Source organism: Geotrypetes seraphini, chromosome 3 (genome assembly GCF_902459505.1).
Source record: "Geotrypetes seraphini chromosome 3, aGeoSer1.1, whole genome shotgun sequence".
Taxonomy (NCBI): domain Eukaryota; kingdom Metazoa; phylum Chordata; class Amphibia; order Gymnophiona; family Dermophiidae; genus Geotrypetes; species Geotrypetes seraphini.
In genome coordinates this window covers 234,437,422-234,455,645 of record NC_047086.1, presented here as the reverse complement: position 1 = coordinate 234,455,645, position 18,224 = coordinate 234,437,422, and the positions used below count along the sequence as shown (strand labels likewise).

The 18,224-nt window shown below is 41.0% G+C and overlaps 1 protein-coding gene across 1 annotated transcript in view; it reads right to left on the bottom strand.

The window, feature by feature from the left end:
• Positions 1-12,293: 12,293 nt before the first annotated feature.
• TMEM200A (transmembrane protein 200A) overlaps positions 12,294-18,224 on the bottom strand; it is a 173,827-nt gene continuing 167,896 nt past the window's right edge. The window contains exon 2 of the mRNA XM_033939449.1: positions 12,294-14,314. Within this exon, the coding sequence (XP_033795340.1) occupies positions 12,826-14,298 (1,473 nt within the window). The 5' untranslated portion in view covers positions 14,299-14,314 and the 3' untranslated portion in view covers positions 12,294-12,825. The remainder of the gene's footprint in view (positions 14,315-18,224) is intronic.

The window sequence follows — 18,224 nt, the reverse complement described above, 5'->3', positions numbered from 1 at the left end:
TTGGATTTTGTTCAGTACAAGAAGAAATGCATTTCTATTTCTCTTATGTTGTGGTATGTCTAGTTTGGCATCTGGAGTACCCAGCTCAATATTTGTCTTTATATTTCTGAATTTGTGATCCCTTATCCTATATTTGATGAGGGTTTGTCTGCATTTTGCATGTGACTGAAGTGTAGTATTTTATTTACTTGTAGTTTCTATGTTGAACTCTACAGCGGTTCCACTTGTTCTGTTTTACCAGTATTATGTGTATAAGTGTTCTAGAGCCCTGTTTAATATTTGTAATATTGCTTGTTCTTAGATATGATTGATGTTTAAATCATAGGAATGAATCCTATTGTTGTATGGTAGGTTTGTTACATGCATTTTTGAGCTAGGATTTTTTCAGGTTCACAAAGTTCCTGGTAGTGGAGAGATTTATATTACTATTACTCAAATCATTCAATCAACAACATTCTCTCAACTACTAAAGTTATTTTTGTGGATCAGAAAATGGGCAACTTGGAGTAATACTTTCCTTTACTGACACCAAAAATCCTCATTGGTCCCTTATATCTATCTATATAATTCTATAATTGTGCATAACCATGTCACTTTTCAATAGGTAGATCATTTTTTAATACACTTTTCATCTATAAATAGTTCTTATCAATTTATTTTAAAAAATACTAAAAGTTCTGAGTACTTAGCTCAAATATTTTTTTTTGTCATGCAACCACAGAAAATCACCTGTGGGCCAGAGGTTCCATTGGACTACCAGGATTTGACTGTTTTTATGGGGGTGGGGGGGGGGGGGAGGAGAAGCAGAATCCACTGGACCAGCAGGGCCTTTTATTAGGGGTCTAGGAGAGTTCCACTGGACCATCAGGGATCCACTAGAACACCAGGAACATTTCTTTTTAAAGATTGAGGAGGCACAAGAAGCCTGTTCAGGGTAGGGTGGTTGGGCTGGTGGGAGAGAAGGGGTGTGGTTAGACATCCCTTCTCTCAACCCTTGTTTTTTCTGGTGTTAAATGTACCTGGCAGGTTTTCCTTTTTTTTAGCATGCTAAATGACTGGTTTCAGCATCTGAGCTAAATTGCCTTTAGCACAGTGTTAGGTTTTGAGTATGGGCCCACATGAGAGTTAAACTAGCCATGGTATTGGTTTGATTTTTTTTCCTGGGGAGATGCGAGGGACACTTTACCCACAACACCTTTGTGCTACAGAAGGAAATTGTTTCTCATCTGCAAACAAGACGTGACTCTCTCCATGTTCCACCCCATCCAATCTGCAAATTGATCCTTTTGCTGGCAGAGAAGGTTTTCTGTCAAGCTTCCCTCGACACAAGAGCCTTTCTCGTCATCCTGACCAGCAATAGAAAGAACACATCTGGGCCCTAATCAGAGTGAGTTCACACTGATCACGTATAATTAGTAATCCAGGATTTCAGTCAATATTTATCATGATGCAGACTCTCCATGCATAAGTACTACAATAATTGAAATTGCTTGTACATATCTGGAAATAAACTTGCTCTGCCCCTAAGAATAAGAATTTAGCCCTTCCTGAACTTTCTGACTGTACTTCCTTAAATATAGTGAAGTGCTTAGTACAGGTTGTGTTACCTTTATCCTTTATAGTATGTATAGTATTCCCAACATAAACATCATGTGTTTCTATTTCAAGGTATTGCTCTTCAATTTCATTTCAAATGTATTATAAATAAATGTGTCAATATTTAGATGTTGAGGTCAGCATTTTTTTTTAGCTACGGCAATATATAAAGCAAGATTAATCAGTGCTGTTTTCTGGATGCTGATCAGTGCTATATGTCTGGGTAGAAGAGTGAGTGTGAATTCTACCATCATAGCTATCTGGATAAGGTTAGGACAATTTTGCTGAGCTCACAGTGTCCACATAGCTGTCTGGATAGTGGTTTGAATATTTCCACACTCTGGCTGACTTCTGCTATGTTCATGCTCTGTTGATATTATTTGGATAGTGCCAACCAGATCAGTAAGGGTAGGAACATAAGAATAGCCTTATTGGGTCAGACCAATGGTCCATCTAGGCCAATCCAAGTCATAAGTACCTGGCAAAACCCCAAATAGTAGCAGCATTCCATGCTACCGATGCAGGGCAGTGGCTTTTCCCATGTCTGCCTCAACAGCTGTTTAAAGACTTTTCCTCCAGGAACTTGTCCAAACCTTTCCTAAAAGGTTTAGCTTTAGCTACACTATCTGTTCTTACCACATCTTCTGGCAACGCATTCCAGAACTTAACTTCTCTGTGTGAAAAAAATATTTCCTTCTATTGGTTTTAAAAGTATTACTCTTAACTTAATTGAGTGTCCCCTAGTCTTTGTAAATCTTGATACAGTTAAAAAAAAAAATAATAATTTGATCCACTTGTACCCGTTCTACTCCACTCAGGATTTTGTAGACTTCAATCATATCTCCCCTCAGCTGTCTCTTTTCCAAGCTGAAGAGTTCTAACCTTTTTAGTCTTTCCTCATACGAGAGGAGTTCCATCCCCTTTATCATCCTGGTTGCTCTTCTTTGAACCTTTTCTAGTGCCACTATATCTTTATTGAGATAAGGAGACCAGAACTGGAACGCAATACTCAAGGTGAGGTTGCACCATTGAGCGATACAGAGACATTATAACATTCTTAGTCTTCTTTACCATTCCTTTTCAAATAATTCCTAGCATTTTGTTTGCTTTCTTGGCTGTCCCTTCATGTTGGGCGGAAGGTTTCAGTGTATTGTCCACGATGACACAATCTTTTTCTTGAGCGTTGACTCCCAATGTAGACCATAGCATCCAGTAACTATGATTTGGATTATTCTTCCCAATATGCATTCAGTGGTAGCCAATATCCCAATATTTGCTGTTGGATATCAGACCCAAAGAGTTTAAGAAACAATAATGAACAAATCAAACAAATATACATTTAAAACTCTAAAGGAAAACAAAGTAATCATTATAAATCAGTTATACTGTGCGATTTGATCATCATCAAATTTCCATACCATAAATCTTCCTTGAATTAGCTTTGATGGATGCTTGAAAATGTATTCAATAATGGGTATGAATGAGACACTGTAGCCCTATCCCCAGAAACATCTAACCTGCGGCAAACCACCTTTGGTGAATCTTCATAAAGATGATCAAGAAATATAAATAAACAAATGACCCTCTCAAAATCGTATTCTTTCTAGATGTGGAACATATAATTCATATTATATAGAGAAACCTTTTATTTTGTTTCAAAAAAATAGCAAATGTATTAAGAACACAAACCAGAAGTTATTAAAAGCTTCATAGCAAAATTATATCTAACTTTTAATACAATATATAGGCTCAAATATCTAATAGGGTAACACTATGCTTTATTTCACTGAGCAGAAAATGCCCGTTATACAATCATCACTGTGGCAGAACAGGGAACAAATAAAATCTGAATACAGAGTTGTAGTTTGCTCTTTGCGAATAAGCTCAGCTCTTTAAAATCAGATCACAGTGCATTTGATTCTTCTGGGGAGGGGGGAAGAGCACAAAATTAATACCTGAGTATATAGGGAGCCATTTTCATAAAGTGTACAAAAGCATAAAGTCTGCATCGGTGTGTGGGTCATGTGCAGAATTTACATAAATTTTCAAATGGAAAAATGTCCCTTTAAAAACTGAGTGGAGAAAGTATGCAAAATAAATTTTGCATCAGGAGGAGCCGCCTCATGGTCAGAGCAGTGGATGGAGAACCGGAGGAAGTTCAATTCCAATTCCACTTCCACTTGTTATGGCCTTGGGCAAGTCACGTAATCCTTCATTTCCCCCAGATACAAACATAGAGGCCTTTTCACTAAGCTTCTTTATTATTGATGAAAAGCAGTATATTTAATTTAAAAAACCATACATCACAGTGCACATTTAATGCAAGAAAGAAAACCTAAGTAAGAACGCACTAAAGCATTTTGTGTTAGTTTTGTTGTCTGTGCACAATGGGCCTGATTCTATAAATGGCGCCTAAATCAGTAGGTGCCTAGGGAAATGATGCCTACCGCATATCAATCAAATTTACGTGCCATTTGTAGAATCGCGCCTTCTGGCACCTAAATCGAGTTAGGCACTGGGGTCTACAATTTAGGCTTAGGTTTAAACACGTTAGAAATCATTTAAATAAATAGGCGTTGGTATATTAGACGCTGGCCTAAAATACTGGCACCTAAAGTAGGCACCTATTGGACCCTAACGTTTTCCACACTAAAACTCCACCCCTACTTTTCCTGTAGCTGCTTGTAGGCACCATGCCAATTTCCATGGGGAGATGGGAGGGAAACCATACCCCCCTCCCCTAAAAAAACAGCCAAACATACTTGTTTGATAAATTCCTTACAGCCCACTCTCCAAACCTGGAACTGGCAACTTTCCTTGCCTCTATTTCCCGTTTGCTTGCTCCTTAATCGGTGTCAGGTCAAAACCGCGAAAGGCGCGCGCCGACAACTGAGTGCAGTGTGGAGGCGCGCCCCGAAGAAAATGACAGTTTTTAGGGGCTCCGACGGGGGTGTGTGTGTGGGAACCCCCTCCCCCTTTACTTTATACAGATCGCGCCACGTTGTGAGGGGTTTGGGGGGTTGTAACCCCCCACATTTTACTGAAAACTTCACTTTTTCCCTAAAAACAGGGAAAAAGTTAAGTTTACAGTATAATGAGGGGGGTTACAACCCCCCAAACCACCCACAATGCCGCCGCGATCTGTATTAAGTAAAGTGGGGGGCTCCCCAACAAAAACCCCCGTCGGAGCCCCTAAAAACTGTCATTTTCTTCGGCGCGCGTCTCCATCTTGCGCTCAGTTGTTGGTGCGCGCCTTTGTCTTCCGCGGTTTTGTCTATGAACCGTGAACCCGTAATTGTCGCCTCCCTGAAACTGTATATAATTTTCTTCTATGATAATGTATCTCATCATAATAGTATATCTATCTTACACTCTGGCCAGCCTCTTGCAACATTATGTAACCTTCTTCTACAATGTGATGTTTCCCCATGACACTGCATGGGCCTCTTATCTTGTAAATCGCCTTGAACCTGTACTGGATAACTGCGATTCAGAAATTCTGATTAATCATTTTATTGAGTACTTTTTAATTGGCTTTCAATGACATTTTCAACTATCATGATAGGCACTGCCGATCTGTGCAGTATTTATTTATTTTTTGGAAAGGGCATGTCAGGGATGGAGAATGGGACTGGAAGTACCATTCAGCTAGTGTGTTGACAGCACATGCTAACTGAATAATGCCGACTTTACACAGGAGCTCATAGTCAAAGCAGGAAGGGCTGGATTCTCAAAAAAGCCACCAAACGTTAGGCGCCTCACTTAAGTGTTTTAATTGGTTTTAAGTCATGACAATTGATCACGCCATTAAAAACGGATTAAATCAATTAGGCGCCCTCCGGGACTGGTGCCTAAGTCCATGGCGACTAGCGGCACCGAAGCCCAGAACTGGGTATATATAGGGGCAGCACCAGACTTCGGGGTCACTAGGCACCACTGGCCGCAATTCTACAAGGACCCCAAGCACCGGAAATGGAGTTCTGTAAAATCCTGGCCTACATTTCTGGCACTTAGGGTCCTTGCTAGCTACAATTCTGTAAGTGGCGTCTGTCTGTGATTGACATGAGGCAGGTGCCACTTTTCTAGGTGCCTGCAGAATCGGATGCAGCTTACAGAATCAGCCTCTAAGTGGGGTGGGGAGGGGGTTAAATTTATTTATAAGTTTCAAATACAATTCACAAGAGAAAACCCTGTTACATGAAATACAGAGAGAAAAATAATTTTGATAATGCAAATGGATTACAAGGAGAATAAATCTTTAACCCTTCCTTAGACCTCAATTATGAGGGAGTGGACATACCACAATATTGGACACAATTAAAGTACACATTAAAGGAAAAGCAATAGTGTGAGTAAGCTCTTCATTTATATTCTATTTCCCAAATCATTCCCTGATGACCTTCTTAACCTCCAGAAACTCCTTTCTATACGACCGAAGACTATCAAACTGGGTGCTACTTTTCTTCTAGCATACCCTTGTAAATGCCTGCTCCGGTATCTGGGAACTAAGTATACCTTTTTCTCTCCAGACCACTTGAAGGAGTCCCTAAGTGTTCTTATGTTAAGTTTTTTCTACAGGACATGTTTAGTTTAGTTTATGACTCTAATGTTAACATTAGTGTATAGTCAGAAAATGCCTATGTGTATCGATGTGCACGCACCACCTTAGGCACCATATACAGAATTTGGGGATATAAGTATACACTGCACTATAGCACCTCCCCAGTGAGTACAAATATGTAAGCACTAGCTGTACATGCTAAACTGTACAAAAATAACACTGGGTTGTGTTGAGCCACTGTCCTTCTTAAATATTTAATCAAAACTAGCCTCAGACTCACAGGCCGGACATTCCAATCCAGACCAGAAATTTCAAGCCAGCAAGGCTATAGTCTACTAATCATATCACAGTAAAAAGAAAACTGAGGTAAACACCGAAGAAAAATCTGGGCTCCTACCTGCCTATAGAGCATACAAAAATACAGTGTCCACACACAAAGCAGTTGCACTATTGTCAAGGTAATTTTGTCAAGCAAAATAAATTTTGACAAAATTACCTTGAAAATCATGCTAAACTATAGCCATTCAGGACAAAAAATTTTGATTCAGGACAAAAAATTTTGATTCGATTCAGCCTGCCCAATTGGGTGTTTTTTTTCAAACATCCTGGTGGGTTTATTTTATAGCCTCTTCACTCTCTTATAGCCTATGCACCCCCTTTACCTTCTCCTAACCACACTGGCACTGGCACTGTGGTGTACACAAAATAAACAAAAAAGACTTTTCCTCTCTCTGTTAAACCCTAGCTCACGTTTGCGGTCTAACACCGCTTTGGCAGGATACACATTTCAAATCTGACATATTGTAACCACAAAAAATAAAATTATTTTTCTACCTTTTGTTGTCTGGTCATTATTCAAATCTTTTTGGTCCCTGGCTCTGGTTGTCTCCTAACTTGCTTGCCAGGGTCTCCTTCTTTCTCCGTGCTAACCATCCATCTTCTATCTCTGTCATCCAGCATCTCTCCCTCCTTCCCCACCACCCCAGGGTCCACCATATCTCCCTTTCTTTTCCCAACTACCCTCCTATCCAGTATCTCTATCCCCCCCTCCACACCATCCCTTGTGTCTTCTCTCCCTTTCTGATCCTTCCCTCCCTAAATCCCATTGTCCACCATCTCTATCTCTCTCCTCTGTTTTTAGACCCATTATTTCTTCCCCCTTCCCTTCCTTCCTCCGTGTACTTCTACACCCTTCCCTGAAGGCCTGCACCCCTCCTTGAAGGCCTGCCTGACCCTCCTGAAGGCTGTGCCACCATCCCTGAAGGCCTGCACATACCCCTCACGAAGGCCTGTCCCCCCTGAAGGCCTGCATCCCACCTCTGAAGGCCTATACTACCCCTCCACCAAAGGACTGCGCACCCCCCCCGGAAGGCCTGAGTGTTCCCCCTGGCCTTCCGCGCACCATTTACCTAATATCAGCAGGCTGCAGAGAAGATCGCAGTGCTAGCAATCTTTGCAAACTGCCATAGGTTTTCAGAGTTGTTTCCTCTGCCACGATCCTACCTGCTGATATTAGGTAAATGGTGTGCAGGAGGCCAGGGGGGAAGCCGGACACCAGCAGGAGGCCAGAGGGGAAGCCGGACACCAGTGGGAGGCCAGAGGGGAAGCCGGACATTAGCACTTCCTGACTGACCCTCCCCACCTCGCCCTGGCCAGCAAGAGGCAGCGCTGCTGTTCCTGCTTTAGGGGGTGAGGCGGGGAGGGTCAGTTACCGAATCGGGAGGCTGATTTTTTTTGTTTTAAATCCATTCGAATCGATTCACCCGAAGTGAATCGGTGAACCGATTCGAATCGTGAATCGGGCAGCACTAGTAGCCATACATAAGTGTAGTTTTAAAAAAGCCCATTTTGCTGCATTAAACTTTGTTTTATATGAGGAAGTACCTTTAACCATTGCTCTCTTGGTTGACATGAACATATCAAATACACACTGAAGGGGATCACTTAAATGCTAATGAAATTACAAAATATAATTTGATAGCATACAAACATAGCTGTTTAATTAAGTACTTCAGGAAAACCAGCTGCTGCCTCTATGCAACACCAAGATTTTAGTCACATGGCATAGTATGAGATTCCTTTAGAATATATTTCTAGAACTGAAAACATATCTATGATGCCAGAGTATACAGTTCCTTGCTGATATTACCTCTGTTTACATGTGGTGCTGCAGACTTGCGCATTCAGGATATGTTTCTTTTGGAGTAGGAGCAGGGCAGGATTAATTTGTTGAGGGCCCCTAGGCACACAAGTACGCTGGGCCCCCTGCCCTGCCCCACCCCACCATGCACCCAGGCGGAAACAGGAAGCTGCGTCAGAGGTAAGCTTTGGGCAAGCAGCACTGCTTGCACAATTACAGTTCCCGTTGCCTTTCTTGCCCGCGTTGCTTGTTTGTCTTACTTTCCCTCAAAGGGAGGGGGCCCGCATTGCCGATCGATGCTGGAGTGACCCATCGCCGTTTGGAAAAAACAATGTTGATGCCTTCCTTCATTGGGCCCCCCGGACCATTTCGGGCCCTAGGCACATGCCTACTTGGCCTATTGGTTAATCCTGCCCCGAGTAGGAGTCATCCAACAGTGTTTCGAGGGTCAACATCATGATCTGATTCCGGGAACTTCTTCTAGCAGTGGTAGCATTTAGAATTTGCTGCTCTGCCGGCATCGGGCCTTCCTCTCTGTCAGGTCCTGCCTTCATGGAAACAGGAAGTAGGAGGACCCAGCAGAGTGGAAGGCTTGACTCTGGCAAGAGCAATAAGTTCTGAATACTGCACTACCAATTGGGGGGTGACAAAGAGAAGAAGGAAGGAGTGGCGGAGAAAAATGCTGCACCCGATTGGGGAGAAGGAAGACAAGGGAAGGGATGCCAGACCTTGGGGAAGGAAGAGCGTGAGGGAAAGGGAAGGTAAGGATATGCCAGACCATGGAGGGGAGGAAGAGATGCCAGACCATTGGGAAGAAAGGGAGGAAAGGACAGGAAATGCCACAGCATGGAGGGAGAGGGAGAGATGGAAGGGAAGGAGAAAGATGTTGGGGCCTGGGGGAGGAAAAGGACAGTGATGCCAGATCATCGGGAAATAAGGGAGGGAGGGAAAGGAGATGCCAGAACATGGGGTGGGAAGGAGGGAAGGAAAGGAGAAGAGAGAGATGCCAGAGCATGTGGGAGGGAGTGGAGCAGAGAAAAATGGAAGGGACAGAGAAAGAGGGTGGACACTGGATAGAATGGAGAGTGAAGAGAAGATGAGGGAAGCAGAAACCAGAGATAACAAAAGGTAGAAAAAAAGATTTTTTTTAAACTTTAGAATAAAGTAGTATTGTAGTTGTATTGATAAACATTTCTAAATAGAAAATGGAAATAAGGTAATCTTTTTATTGAACTAATTTTAATACATTTTTTTACTAACTTTTTGAGACTAAAATCCCCTTCATCAGGCAGTGCTGTATCCGGTGATGGTGGGTGGCAGGTGGGGGTGGTCCACCCCGGGTGCAGCTCCTAGGGGGTGCTCCTCCGATCCCTTTGTACATGGGGAGGAGTGTGTTAAAAAATGATCCGATTCTGATAGTATTTTAGAAAAGGATCTGCTGACAGAGCTTTTCTATAATTTTTGCAGGAGTGCACACACATTTGCTGGCATGTGCAGCCATTTTACAAGGATGCACATAAAAAAATTGCACGGATCCAGTAGCTTCCACATGGATGTGGCGTCACACATGGAAGCAGCAATTTCACAGCTTCCATGTGGAAACTATATGTGCTATAAGCAGCACTTCCACATATAGTTGCCCATTTTGACAAATCAACACATATAAGTGCCATCAATTAAGTAGTAGGCCCACAATTTGAATGTGGTTTCATTTCAGATGTGGACAAAAACTACATGAGATAAAAGACTGGAACTCCCTTAATCCTACTTGGAAAGCCCTGGCCAAAATGAGCAGTTTTAAAAAGCATACATTCTATTGAGTTAAGTGTAAAAGCCAATGTGGAACTCCGCTACCCCCACTCCCACGTGTGCATTCCCTTTGTGAAAAGGGAATAGATGTGGAGCCGCCTCCAAACCAGAACTCTTGAAATCTCTAAATAGTGTGGATTTCCAGGCTTAAATAGAGGCTTTCTGAAATCAGTTTTTATTTGTGTAAATGCCCAGTTTCCATACTGAAATCATGGACAGGTCTTTAAAAAGACTCAACAGGCCTGATATTCAGCCAGCGGTGAACAGCTCACATGGCTGGTGTTAAATCTGGAATTGAATTTCTCAGTTGCCAGAGCTGGCTAATGTATAGCTGGTTAGATATGATATTGAGCATTTAACCGGCTATGGGGCACTAAATAAAGATAGGACTGACTTTTATTGTAGCCCTATTTATAAAGTTAATTTGACTAGTTAAGTGCCAATTATTCAGCACTTAACAAGCCAAGTGCCAACTCTGCCCAATTTCAGTTCCGTGCTAAGGCCCATATTCTATACAAGGTGCCTTAAGTTAGGCACAAGGTAAGCATCCTACTGGCGCCTAACGTACTTCACAAAGCTGTTTAAAAACAATTTAAAAATCATTTAAAGACAAAAATGTAGGCGCCTAGAGGCACCTACAAAACCGATGCCTAGACTGCTTTTAAGGGAGGTGCCTTAGAACACCTAAGGTCAAAGTAGATATGGCTAATGCTGGAAATTAACTTAGGTGTTTTGAGGCGCCTCCGAAGAAGGGATTCACGTCAAACATATGCGCTGGAAATGTAGGCCTTGAAAACTCTGGCCTAAATAGCCAGTGTCTATGTTTTAGGTAGCCACGATTCTACATACGTCACCGTTGCATGATTGACACACGATCGGCGGCCATTTTATAGACAACCACTGATACTGGCCTCGTTTGTTGAAATCTGGCCCTAAGTACCTGAAAATTAGAGGTTGACCCTGAACAGGCCCTTTAACCAGATAAGGAGCCTTTTCCAGCTGGTTAAATCAATCACTTTAAATATTGACTCCAATTGTCTTTTAACAGCAAAAGTAGGGCGCACACAGCATGCAATTTCTCTGTGTTAACTGTTGAGGGTGCTCCCAGCACTTTGGGGAAGGTAGTCGTGCAATTAATGTGAAACAATGGTTGCTTCTGCACATTAACAGCATGAATAATGACATGGAATGAAATCACTCTGCCTCTAGAGTGCTTCACTCTTCTGTTTCTTCTATCACAAATTAAAAGCTACAAAAAAAACCCAAAACCCAACCCAAAACAAAACAAAATCTAATACAACTTAGTAAATAGGCCCCTGAATGCATCATCTAATGGACTTGGTTGCAAAAATAAATTAATTTGTGCCTTATTTCCCTGCTTCTCTGTGACCGAATGTTCAAAAATAATGTCAGCCCGAGAGCCACAAATCCTGAACCGTAAGCCAAGAGTCACATTTTTGTAGTAACATCTTATCAATAAAGGTACACTCAAGAAGCGATTTAAACTGCTGTGAGTTATCAAGTGTTAGCTAATCGAGTCAGAAAGGCAAAGTAGGCATCTAATACATAACACTGATTTTGAGTGTGGTTCCATTCTTGCAGTTCAAAAGGGATGAGCTCCTGTTTTTGAAAGCTAGTACCTGCACTGGTATGCTCTTGATCTTTGGCATGCCACATTAATTGCCTATGCTACAGTTTATCCCATGGAAATTACATCCTTACCAGAGGCTGATCTATGCTGTTCAAGCACTGAAGAGCCTCAACGTGGCCATGTGCACAGTTGGAAAGCAATATGAGTGCAGAACACAGTGTGTGTGTGGGGGGGGAGGGGCGTTTGATCTGAAATAAATGCAAACATAAAAACATTATATGTTTGATTTTAAGCGTTTCATATAATTTACCCAAGCAAAAATGTTTCATCTAGAGCACGTGTGATATTTAAACAAGGGTGCTACTACACTTCCCAAAAAGTTGTACATGTTTTGACTTTCACAAATATTTCAGATTAACAAGTACCCATGTTAGTGATACAGCCATATGGCATTATACTGATTTCTATTAATTTGACACAGGTTGCATACATCCCGGAACCCCCCCCCCACACACATTTTTTCACCACGGTAAATTTAGAAACGCAATTTATAATAATCCAGCTAAATTATTATTGATGTAAAATGACTACAGTTAGCACATTAAAGAATTTACAACATTTATGACAAAGAATTTAAGGGTATGGCATTAAGATTCTCATGTGAATGGTTTCATCAACACAGTAGCCTAGGAAAGACATTATCCTCTTTAGGGATTAACCATAATACCTAACTAATAATGAACCTGAATGTGGTGATTCCAGTTATAGACCTCCTTGTTTCCCATTAGAAACTGGTATCCCCATGTTTTCCAAAGGTAATTAAGAAAGAATGAACACGTAGGATTTGATGAAGGTCCTTGATAAAGAGTAAACTGTAATGTGATTTTGCGTGAAGAATTGTGAGACAATAACATATATGGCAAAATTACATATTTTGTGTGATGATAGTCTGGTATTACAGTTGTATAGCTCTAAAAGCAATAGGTGGACTGCTCCATTCACAAAAAACAGCTTTATTATGATATAACTAGTTGGTTGATCAACATGCACCAACTCAAAAAATGAGGGAGCAAACTACTGGTCAAAATGTTTATAAAAATAACACCTTGCAAAATACATTTTGTTACATTAAAATCTGGTTTCAGAAGTTCCTCTTTTAAGATTGTTACTCAAAAACTCATCATGTTCAAAACTCAAGTTATTATGAGATCGTGAAATCATGAGTAGCTTCTCTTTATTGGTATAATCCTTTTTGTCTGAAGACTGTGGAACAATTAGCCTATCCATAGGGTCCTCTTTGTTCTCTAATTTCATATAACCCTTGCTGTTGCTACGGTCCAGTCTTGGCCAGCTTGGATGTTTTCTTTGTTCGGCATGGACTGTGAGAGTGGAAGAACCTCGATCCAAGTCTAAGGATTTGGAATGCGAAGTGAGGATATGCAAAGAAGTATTAGATCCAAATTGTTTTCTGGCAGCCCCAGGTGATAATAGTTGTCCAGTGCTTGATTCGGGAGCCATATAAGATTTGAATTCACTGGAAAGAGGCTCCATAATAGAAGAACTCCTTAACAGCATTACACCACCAGTTCTGTAGGATTCACTGACATCTGTAGAAGGAGCAGGCAGGGAATCCATTGATGCATTTCTCGGCTGAGTCCTATTGATTTCAGAGTCCTCGGTGATGCTGTCTATGTCTGGCTCATCAATAACACAGTTGTTAAGTTTAATTACTGGGAGTGTGAATGCATTAATGGATGAAGAGACGATTGATTTGGTTTCACATTTTTTGGAACTACTATTCCTGTCTTCCATCAGTCTTCTGGGATAGGAGTGGAGGCCAAAAACGGAGCCAGACCGCTCAGTCAGCAAAGGTGGTAGGAGACTGGTAAATTTTCTACTTTCAGTCCAGCCACTTTCTTCATCTTCCATGGACCTACATCTTTTAAAATTATTACCAAAACCTGAAAAGGTTGCAATTGTATTTGCAGCCAAATTAGAAGCACAGTGGTTCTCATTATGCCTTACTTCTGTTTCTCCAAACAAGCCAGAAAAGGCACCATTCAGTTGTTTCTGCTCCTTGATTCGCAGAGTATGGATATCTATTACAGTAGAATAGATGTCTCTCATGTGAATGACTTTGGTCTCTTTGTCTCGGTTTTCATGAAGTATGGCATTAGCACAAATAAAAATAAATATCCCTATTCCCATGGTGAAGGGGCCTAACATTTTCATCTTTTCTGAATGTAAATGCTGTTCAAAGAAGCGGGCCATTATACCACCTTCACTCATGATTTGAGTTGTATTGTTTGACATACTAACATCTGGGCCTAGCAAAACGTCCTTCTGTGGCCAATACCCAAGGATAGCCATTGCAATTCCAGCTACTGAGATCAGTACTCCAAGAATAAGGAAGAAGCCAGATGGGGAATAGAGTCGGATTTTTCCTCTGACAATAACTACATCAGCCCTCGGCCGACGTCTGACTGGTTTTTTCTCTTCAGGAGGTGGTGATGTGGAGCGAGATAAATGATGCTGTGACCTGGCGGAGTCTTGCCTCTTTAAGGCTGCCAGTCCAGTTATTACGCCACCAGTTGCTATCATAGTTCTGTATGGTGCCCTAGAAACAATGAGATTACACATATTAGAGGTTTTAAAACTATAGCTGAAATTTGTCTAACACATCAAAATATATTTTAATAAAAACAAAAACATAATAAGCATAGCTGTAGAAAAACAATTTATTTATAACAACCCTTCCTCAATGATAGTCTTTGTTATACATACACTGAAAACTAAGAAGGTGATTCTCTAAAGGGGGGGGGGGTAATTTTAGGTGCTAAACCTACTTTGAGCATATGTTGTAAAGGAAAATATGTGCATATAATTTATTCAATTATTGCAATGGCAATACTTTTCACGGAAACACCTTCTTATTCATACAACAATTATACCATCAAGTGTATTACCTTTTATTTAAACCACATTAATCATTCATTGCTTTTTCTGCCAGATCGTCAGGGGGCATCCTTGATAAAGCCGAGGGGCAAACATGTCAGATAACGTCCCCGCCGACAGGGTGAATTTTTATATGATTATGAGAATCGGCATGAATACTGTTTAGTAGAAAAAAATAAAAAAATAAACTGCAGAATAGATTAAGGGCTCCTTTTACGAAGCCGCATTAGCGGCCTTAGCGCGCACGACTTTTCATCACACGCTAACCCCCAAACTAGCCGGAAAACTACCGCCTGCTCAAGAGGAGGCGGTAGCGGCTAGCGCGGCCGGTGGTTTTGCATGCGCTATTACGCGCGTTAGACAGCTAACGTGCCTTCGTAAAAGGAGCCCTAAATGACGAATTACAGTGCAAGGCTACACAAAAAACAGAATATGAATGCTTATCATCAATGAGCACCTGGGCCTGGGGCAGAGTTTAAACGCATGGTAGATTGCCTGTACTGAGGTGTTATTATTTAATGTTTGCCTCGATATCCACACGCTGATATTGTTCTTTGAAGGGGGGGGGGGGGGTAGTTTTTGTGAATTACAATGCAAACACTGATTAGTAGAAAATGCAATGAATGAGGTGAATGTGATTGGATATTAAATAAAAGGTGGTACCCGCACCAAAAATTCCTGAGATCCCTCTCAACCCCCTGTCGATGTCCCTCCTGACTCCCACATTGGGTCCTGATTCCCACAACATAAAACGCTGCCTCAGAAAAGACAACCACAGCTCTCCAGAGTCTTCCCCTCCCCCCATCCTCTTGGGAGCTATCCGGGGTGTACGTGGCTCAATTCAATGTTTTTGGGCGGCAATGGTTCCCTCTGCTGCGGCTCCAGATGGTGCCAGGGGATCCAAAAGGGTGCCTTAGCTTCTCAACTTTGCTATCAAATGGACATTTATGTGCCTATTTTTTACATTCCTGCGCCTTTAACCGGCACATAGTCATCTATTTCACTAAGTATTTTTGAACAGGTTCTTACATCAGCAGATCCTGTTCTAAAATACTAGTGCAACTTCAAACATCCTTCCCTAGACGTCTGATTTCCAGCATCACCACATAACATAAAATTCACTTGTATACTGTAAATACTACTAAGTTCTATGCGGTTCACAAAGACTAGTAATACAAATGAACAGATATCCGGTTTCTAACCTCCAAAGTGTTCCCTGAAAAGATATGTTTTTAAGGCACGTCAAAATTATTGATATGAAGTTGGGAGTGTAAATATGTAAGTTAAATCCCTAGTCCATGAGGCTGCCTGAAAAGATAGTCGTTCCTGAAATTTCTTGTATTTACATCCTTTCACAGAAGGGAAAGGAAACAATGAATGAGTTTTCCTAGGATGTTTAGAACTTGTGATAAAAGATTCCATAAGATACTCAGGAATTGAGCCTGTTAGAGCCTTAAAACAAATATAGCCCAGCTTAAATTTAACCCGTGCCTCAACTGAATGCAATTGACGATAAAAATCAGTAACATGGTCATACTTCTTTAAATTGAAAATCAATCTAACTGCTGCATTTTGAACTATGCACAGTCTATGAAGGTTTTTCTGAGTACCTACAAGATGAATAATATTACAATAGTCCAGCTGACTAAGGACAAGTGGTTGAACCAACAAACGAAAGGAGTTAATATCAAAATATGCTCTGATACTTCTTAATTTGGACGTAATTTCTAAGTTGATGCTCCACATCTCATAGAGATAATATATACATAACATAAAATTTTATTTCTATCCCACAATACCTTGCAGTTCAATGCAGGTAACAAACAATAAAAGGAAACTGTTCGTATATGGTGAATTACAAGTATAACGCACACAATTAATAAATCAACAATCATAACTGAATGTTTAAATGGTATACATCTAAAACTGTCTTAAACAAGTAAGTTTTAAGTAGTTTTCTAAACTGGAGATAAGATATAAATATTAATTTAAAAAGCATGAATTTCTGATTCTCAGCTTGCTACCTGGTAAGAAAGCAACCCTGAAATTTCTTAAACATGCATCCTCTAGCCGGGGGAAAGACAAAGAGTGCCAGATTTCGTGAAGAGCAAAGAGAGTTGTTAAATACAAAGTGATCCAGTAAATAACCAGACAGCAAGCTGTGAAGTGGTGGCCCAACCTAATGGAGACATTTCTAAGTCTACATTTATACGCGGGGCCACTGAAAAGTTCTCAGTCCAATCAGCAAAGTTGAGGCAGTCTCTATCGAGGGCTATACACTTAGTCCAGTGATTTTTCCACTATTTCAATCCGTCAAAAAAAGTAGAAAGTCACTGAATTAAAGTGTATAGCCCTCAACGAAGACTGTCTCAACCTTGTTGGCTTTCAGCGGCCCCTCGTACACAAGGTAATACATGTGCACACATATGTGTTTAAATCTCAGTATTCTGTCATAACAGTATTCTGTAAGGGCACAGAATGTAAATGGAAAGGGGACTTTCAGGTAAGAGGAGAATGAAAGGAACAGGGGGGGACAATCACTTATGCATACATATTACATTTTTAAAATTTCTGCATGTTTTACATTTCTGCCTGCTTGTCCATTAGTCTCTTATTTAATGTGTTTAAAATCTTTACAGTTGACCTGTATGGAATACTGTGTTTATGTGTTAGAACAACTGTTGAGGTAGGCATATTTAACCTATGTTATGCAGAGTCTCCTAGTTCTTTTTTCACCAGATTTCTTTCTGCGTTACATTCACCTTGCCTTCTATTTTATCTATATACATGCTCATTTCACACTTTCTTTTCTGCCCTTCTACTTTCACTGCACTTTCAGTCAGTATCTTTAAGTGTATCATTATTTATCTTTATTCTTTATTACTTGTGTAATTCTAATAGATGTTTATCTGATTATAAATGTCTAACAATATGTTTATTCAACAATAAATACAGAAAACCTGATGGTAACCTATCAATTAAATATAATTTTCAAAACCATCGGTATAAACCAAAATGATACTGAAGATACACTTCTCCCTCCAGATTCACGGGGGATAGGGGCAGAGCCGGACCGTGAATTGTGAAATATCATGAATATCTTCTGGTCCGGCTCTGACCCACCCCCGCCTCCCTCACGACATCCCGGTCTTACCTGGTGGTCTAGTGGGCTTTCGGGGCAGGAGCGATCTTCTTACGCTCCTGCCCCGTGCAGATCGCCAATAGGAAATGGCTGCCGTGAGTTCCCATAGTCTCTCGAGACTATGTCAGGAACTCCCCACAGCCATTTCCTATTGGCGATCTATACGGGGCAGGAGCGTAGAAAGATCACTCCTGCCCCGAAAGCCTGCTAGACCACCAGGTAAGGCCGGGACGCCGGGGGGAAGGCTAAACTATGGTTTTGTTTTTTTTCTTTTTTTCCCCCTCCCCAATAAGTCACGAATATGAAACCATGAATGGGGAGGGGGAAGTGTACTTATTTAACTTATTTTTCTCCATTAATTTCTTTTATCCTATAAACAGGAACAAGCCTCTGATTGTGGAGTTCTACCCATTCAGGGTTCTTTTAAAGA